The sequence below is a fragment of the Nicotiana attenuata genome, unplaced genomic scaffold (genome assembly GCF_001879085.1).
Source record: "Nicotiana attenuata strain UT unplaced genomic scaffold, NIATTr2, whole genome shotgun sequence".
NCBI classification, from domain to species: domain Eukaryota; kingdom Viridiplantae; phylum Streptophyta; class Magnoliopsida; order Solanales; family Solanaceae; genus Nicotiana; species Nicotiana attenuata.
In genome coordinates this window covers 172,725-179,232 of record NW_017670743.1, presented here as the reverse complement: position 1 = coordinate 179,232, position 6,508 = coordinate 172,725, and the positions used below count along the sequence as shown (strand labels likewise).

At 36.1% G+C, this 6,508-nt stretch overlaps 1 protein-coding gene across 2 annotated transcripts; it reads left to right on the top strand.

Annotated features, from left to right (window-relative positions):
- Window positions 1-276: 276 nt before the first annotated feature.
- On the top strand, window positions 277-5,345 carry LOC109242892 (uncharacterized membrane protein At1g16860-like). Of its 2 annotated transcripts, none has more exons than XM_019409769.1 (5): window positions 277-529; window positions 1,817-2,819; window positions 3,636-3,791; window positions 4,501-4,712; window positions 4,814-5,345. In XM_019409769.1, exons 2-5 carry the CDS (start codon window positions 1,962-1,964, stop codon window positions 5,004-5,006), a joined length of 1,419 nt encoding a protein of 472 aa, XP_019265314.1. In that variant the 5' UTR covers window positions 277-529; window positions 1,817-1,961; the 3' UTR covers window positions 5,007-5,345. The 2 variants fall into 2 exon arrangements, with proteins under 2 accessions (XP_019265314.1, XP_019265315.1); XM_019409770.1 differs by lacking the exon at window positions 277-529 and adding an exon at window positions 920-1,530.
- Window positions 5,346-6,508: the final 1,163 nt, after the last annotated feature.

Here is a 6,508-nt window from a genome sequence, read left to right as displayed (position 1 = left end):
GTCATTATATTAGTATGAATTTCATGATATAGTAGGTATAGTATTTTATTTTAAAATACAAGAGGTGTGTATGAAACTGAATCATACTTATAGAGGTGTTTAATGCAATTAATACAAATATTTAAATCAACTTAGTACTCCTATAAGTTTAAGAAAATACCAATGGCAAACATAAATATAACCTTTACAAGTGAAGGTCAAACTTGTCATTTAACATCACAACCTAGATAACCAGCAGAAAAGGAAGGTGGAGGGTCCATTTTCAGTTTCCACTTTTATCCTCTTTTATTTCTAAATTTTCCTCCTAAAAACACTTTTCTCCTAGGCTAACAAAACCACCAAGACCACCATATACCCACCCCCCCTACATCCTTCACCCCACCCCCCTTACCCTTTACTCAAACCCCATACCCACCAACACTACTAGTACTACTACCTTCCCATATCCCAAATCACATGTTAAACAAACTGGTTTCTTGATCCATTACCATGTTACTTCTTATTATTCCCAACTCATTTTCTTCCTCAGGTACCCTTCACATTTTCTTGATTTTCCTGAAATGATTAAAGTTTTGAACTTTATTATCTGTTTTTCTTTTGTGCATTAACACTTTTGTTTGGAATGTGAATGTAGATTGTTTTTTGCTTTTCTTGATTTAGTTCAAAAGGGTTTTCAAGATTTATATACATGGTAGATTTTTTTTTTTAAACCCATTCTGGGTTTTCTTGAAATGAGTAAAGTTTTGAACTTTATGATCTGTTTCTGTTTTTTTGGGCATTAACAATTTTGTTAATAATGTGAATGTGGGTTGTTTTTGCTTTCTTGATTTAGTATAACAGGTTATTTATTTTATGGGGTTCTCCAGATTTGGATAAATGGTACTAGTTTCTCTTTTTAACCCATTTTGCTGATTTGGTTTTTTCTTGGATCCTTATTTGAGACATTTTTGTGTGTGTGAAAATCGAATCTTTATTTGAGTTCTGTACATTTTGGTCTCTGATCTCTCACATTGTGCTTCTTACTTCAATTGTGTTGTTGGGTATGACTTTTGTTTTGTTTCTTTGTTTTGGATCTGTGGGCTTCTTTGTTGGTACTTGCTGTGTGAACACTGACCACATAGTTAGTTAAAGGATGTTAATTGTTTCCTACTGTTATTCAAGAAGAGCTTTTAGTAGAACTAATTGAATGAGACTTTCTTCAGATTTGCTTGTCTGCATACATGTACATGAATGGGATTGATTGCAATTTTGAAAATAATATCCAGATCTGTGGGTTATGAGTACTGATTCATGCTACTGCTCTATTGTATCTACATCTATTACAGATTCATTGTTTCATTTTCTTTTAAATTGGGAGGAAGAAAATTATTAGAACTCTCGTCCGCCCCTCTCTTTACCCTCTGTAGCCGAACTTTCTTACTTATGCGATGAGGAGCTTGCTTAGTATTGAAATCGAGTTGGCAGAAAGTACCGAAAGTCGGCCGCCTGCCCTATCATCCCATGTCTCAACCATCTTTTTTGAAATTATGGGTATTGCATAATGGTCTACAGCATCTCTAGATCTCTGTGCATTTTCCCCCACCTTATACTTATTTGTCATTTTCTCGTTCTCATTAGTTGCGATGCGGAAAATAGTTGATGCTTCTTTCTGGAATTTAAGTCCTAGTGAGTGCATATGTGTTGTGCTAAGTCTGAAGTATCTAAATTTGAAGTTAAGCTTTGATATAAAGAAAGCTTATCATAGCCGTTGGTGCTTCTTGTATTTTGCTTCCCAATGCAAATGAGATGCTTATACGGCACTTTTTTTGTTGAATAGGTATGACATTACTGTTGAAATTGGTCTGCTGAGGTGGGTTTTCAGCCTGTTATCAAGTCTCTATTCGTGGGTGTTAAAGAATAAACATTTCTGTCCTGTCTACGTGCATTGCCATTGGGCTTCTACTGATAGCTAGGTTGGCATTATGGGTTCTCGGTTCCCGTCTCATAAGCTGAGCAGTGGCCTTTATGTATCTGGCCGGCCGGAACAGCCGAAAGAGAAGGCTCCAACAATGAGCTCAGTTGCCATGCCTTATACTGGCGGTGATATTAAAAAGTCTGGAGAGCTTGGGAAAATGTTTGATATCCCAACCGGGGGACGGAAATCTGGACCTATTAACAATGCCCCATCAAGAACAGGATCATTTGGTGGCGCTACTTCTCATTCGGGTCAACTGAATTCAATCAGTCGCATGGCTTCTGGTGGCGGTCCTGGATCTGTTTCTTTGAAAAAGACCAACTCAGGTCCTCTAAATAAACACGGAGAGCCTATGAAGAAGTCATCTGGTCCCCAAGCTGGAGGGGCTACTGGTACTTCCCGCCAAAATTCTGGCCCTATTCCCCCAATTCTCCCTACAACAGGCCTCATTACATCCGGTCCCATTTCTTCTGGCCCACTCAATTCAGCTGGTGCTCCGCGAAAGGTGTCGGGTCCATTGGATTCCACAGGCTCGATCAAGCTACAGAGTTCTATTGTTAATAACCAGGCTGTTACTCGTCTATGCCCCGGTGAAGAATTTTCCTTCCGTAAGAGCTTCCCGAAGCCAATACTTTGGTCTATAATTCTTCTATTTGTGATGGGATTTATAGCTGGTGGCTTTATTCTTGGTGCTGTTCACAATCCCATTCTTCTTGTCGTTGTTGTTATCCTGTTTGCCATTGTTGCTGCGGTATTCACATGGAATACTTGTTATGGAAGAAGTGCTATAGTTGGTTTCATCTCTCAGTACCCTGATGCGGAGCTTAGAACTGCAAAAGATGGCCAATTTGTTAAAGTTTCTGGGGTATGTTTTTTCTTGATAATGTTCATTCTGCACATCTTCGAATCACCATTACTATCCCATTTTCTCATGGAAATAGCTACTGCTTTTCCCAGTTTGTTATTGCCCATCCTCCCTTTTCTGAACTGCAGTTTAGGATCCTTTAGTAAAGTAGTAATAGTCTCTACTCGAGGTATTGTATTTGTGTTAGTACACACTAGTGTTTCAGTTGCCATAGGTTAGTGGTGAATTCTACATAATATCGCTCACTTGAATATTACGGTTGCTATATTTACTGCTAATCATAGTCAGAAGTAAGGAAACTCTTCCTATGAGTATGTGGAAACAAAACGAATATTTGGCCAAAAGAAATTGAAGACTAAAAATTTGGTATCATAGGATTTAAATTCCGACGTGCAAATTAGTTAGTTGGTCCAATAGATTCATGATATTTTTTGGTCAATGGACACTTGAAAAAGAAAACAACCATAAAATTGTCATGTATTTTATGCACCTATCACCTTTGCTACGGATAGGTAAAGCATTTACTAGAGAGGATCTGTTATACACAGTGGTGCAAAGTTTTCTATTTGCTATCGAGGACATTTACTGTTGGAGTCAATTCTTAGTCATATATCTGTAAGTTTTTCTTTTTATAGCTTCTGCGTAGGTCGGCCTGGCTCCTTGAAAATTTTAAAATGCTCTTGCAAGTATGATGATCTTACTTGAGTTTATGAATGTTATTGTTCTTTGCATTTTTCTAAATTCTTACCTTGTCTGCATTAGATCTCGGAAACTGTTCGGATATTAAGTTTTAACTATTGCTTTATGGCTTTGCAGGTAGTTACATGCGGAAATGTTCCTCTGGAATCCGCATTTCAGAAGGTTTCTAGATGTGTTTATACATCCACTAGCTTATATGAGTACCGAGGGTGGGATTCAAAAGCTGCCAATCCAGAACATCGTCGTTTCACTTGGGGCCTTCGTTCCCTGGAGGTGAAAAGAGATTTAACTTGCCTTTTTATTCATTTTAAAATACCTTCTTTTTTGGATTTTGGGTGATCAGTTGGAACGACCCAATTTTGCCATGCAGCTGCATTCTCTGCCCTCCCTTTGCAGTATATGATGACGGAAGCCTATGATTTATATACATAGACTTCCACCCAATTTTTTTATATGTTCACGGCGTACATTTTTGACAAAGCAAGTGCTAAGGAACATGCAATTTTCGCCATGAATTATAATGGAAAAGAAGAATGTGTCCAAGGACTGAGCTCAGTTTTAGCTGTTTATATTCTCTTGTTGCATGGAAATGCTTTAAACAGACCGGTTGACTTAGGGAAATTAAAAGACAAGAGTAATATGAGAAAAGAACTCAGGGAATCATCTTGCCGTCACCTTTCTAAGTCAGTGAAGTAATAGAAGCTTCTATGAGTCAAGATAAACTCCTATGCTCCCTCTATCTAGGGAGAGTATCAAAGGTAGAATAGACCACATGACCTATAAAGTGATTTTGTCACCTAACATTACCTAGCATTTTATCTCCTGTGAAATTATCATGTTGATCTTCATAACTATTGTTCGATTGTGTGATGAAAGCGCGTTGTTTGATTTATTCAAATAAACCTTATAAATTAGGGATGAAGCAAGCATATGGTTACAGCGAGACTGAAAATTTTATATGCTTCCTTTTTTCTTTTTGCAGAGACATGTTACAGATTTCTACATCTCTGACTTCCAATCTGGATTAAGGGCGTTGGTGAAAACTGGATGTGGTGCAAGAGTAACCCCTTATGTTGACGAATCAGTCGTTGTGGACATCAATCCATCAAATAGGGACATGTCCCCAGAATTTGTCAGGTGGCTAGCTGCGAGAAATCTATCCAGCGATGACAGAATAATGCGATTGAAAGAAGGGTATGATTTTAACAAATTTCAAAGATTGGTGCTTGCACTTTTTTACATAATACTGCTGTAGTGTCACTCTTGACTCTTTTCTCATCTACATTTGCGATCAGGTATATAAAAGAAGGTAGCACGGTCAGTGTAATGGGAGTTGTCCAACGAAATGATAATGTCCTAATGATCGTTCCTCCTCCTGAGCCGTTTTCAACAGGATGTCAGTGGAGTAAATGCATTCTTCCCGCCAGTTTAGAGGGAATTGTACTGAGATGTGAAGATAGTTCAAAGATTGATGTCATTCCAGTGTAACAGATGAAGGCGCTACTCTTTTGGTTTTCACGTTGTTTAAGTAGTACTGAGAATGAAGTCTCCAATCGGTTAACCAGGTGTATAGTTTGTCAATCCTATTTTTTGCTTCTTTTTTCTTTCTTTTATCTGTAATGGTGTTGGTGTGATTATTATAGTAGAGGAAACATGTTGATTACTGAGGATTTTGGAGAGCTTTTTTTAAGGTTAGAGAAGTTTGATATATTCTTATTCATGTGGGGGCTTGGAAAAAAACAAGATATGTTTATTGGTTTGAAGAATTTTTTGTGTGGCCTCTTAGCCACTTTCAATTGCTATGAACTAAGATCTCATTTGCAGAAATATGCTGTTGCTACCTAGTTACATATTGGAAAATTGAAGCATTGAAGTTCAGACAAGGAAAAAGTTACAAGGTTGAAACAATTTTGATATAATTGGAGTATTTTTCTGGCTTTTACACACTATTTAATGTGTATATGGTTTCAATTGTCTCTACTACTTGATTCTTTTTGTTTATAGAGGGTCTATTTTATTTTTATATCAAAGTCTTAAACTTCTCACACATATATTAAAAATGTTTGAAATGTTTTGACTTTCTAAATTCTAATGATGAACTGTCGGATGCGATCACCGGCGGAGCCAGAATTTTCGTTAAGGGGTGTCAAAATATATTTAAAAGTAAACATATCGGAAAATTAAGGGTAGTCGATACATAGTATATATACATATAATTTATTTATTTTACCTATCTACACAGTGTATTTTTCCCGCGAAGGGGTGTCATTCCTATAAGGTGGCTTCGCCACTGGATACGATAAGTTTTGCTTATGAATCAGTCACAAGTTTTGTATTTTGAAGTTTCACTATAAATTGACTAGTTTTATACTAGACGTTAACTAATTTGAATTCTCTTTTTTTATCCGAGCTTCTGATTGACAATGTGAGCATAGCTTATATAGATAGAGTTCTCCACATATCAATAAAAATTTAAATGTGATTTCGACTTTAAAATTTGGACTCCTATATTGATCTCAGAAGGACTTAGTCACAAAAATAGTAAAAAGTGATAATCGGAATTTACTTGTACTAATTTCCACAAAACAAAAAATATAAGTTTTGTTATTGGCTTGATATTGTAAGGCCAAATTGCCTCGCATAAATGAATAGTAAAATGGATGGTGTGCCATCAAATGCTTTAATACACTACGTGTTTTGCAACTTAAATTAAAATATTTGTCATATTTTGCACTAGTATAATTTTGGTTACTACTATTGTTATCCAAAATATGCTACTATAATATAATTTAACTTACTATTTCTTTCCAAAATGTTTTAAAATTTATATGAAACATTATCCCAAAAGTTTGATCATTTGTCCTCTAAAGTTCACTTTTAGAAGTTAGAACACCTAAATATGAAAAGGATTAAAAATTACACGTATAGAATATTTGTACCAAATGAATGCAAGATATGTATTTTTTTCCACTCGTTTAGCAAGTAATCAT

What these genes read in the sequence shown, in the direction of transcription:
- LOC109242892 (XM_019409769.1), top strand. Translation starts at nt 1,962, where the DNA reads ATGGGTTCTCGGTTCCCGTCTCATAAGCTGAGCAGTGGCCTTTATGTA. An exon ending in AATTTGTTAAAGTTTCTGGG is followed by an intron (nt 2,820 to 3,635) that starts GTATGTTTTTTC and finishes ATGGCTTTGCAG; the next exon opens with GTAGTTACATGCGGAAATGT. An exon ending in GGGGCCTTCGTTCCCTGGAG is followed by an intron (nt 3,792 to 4,500) that starts GTGAAAAGAGAT and finishes TTCTTTTTGCAG; the next exon opens with AGACATGTTACAGATTTCTA.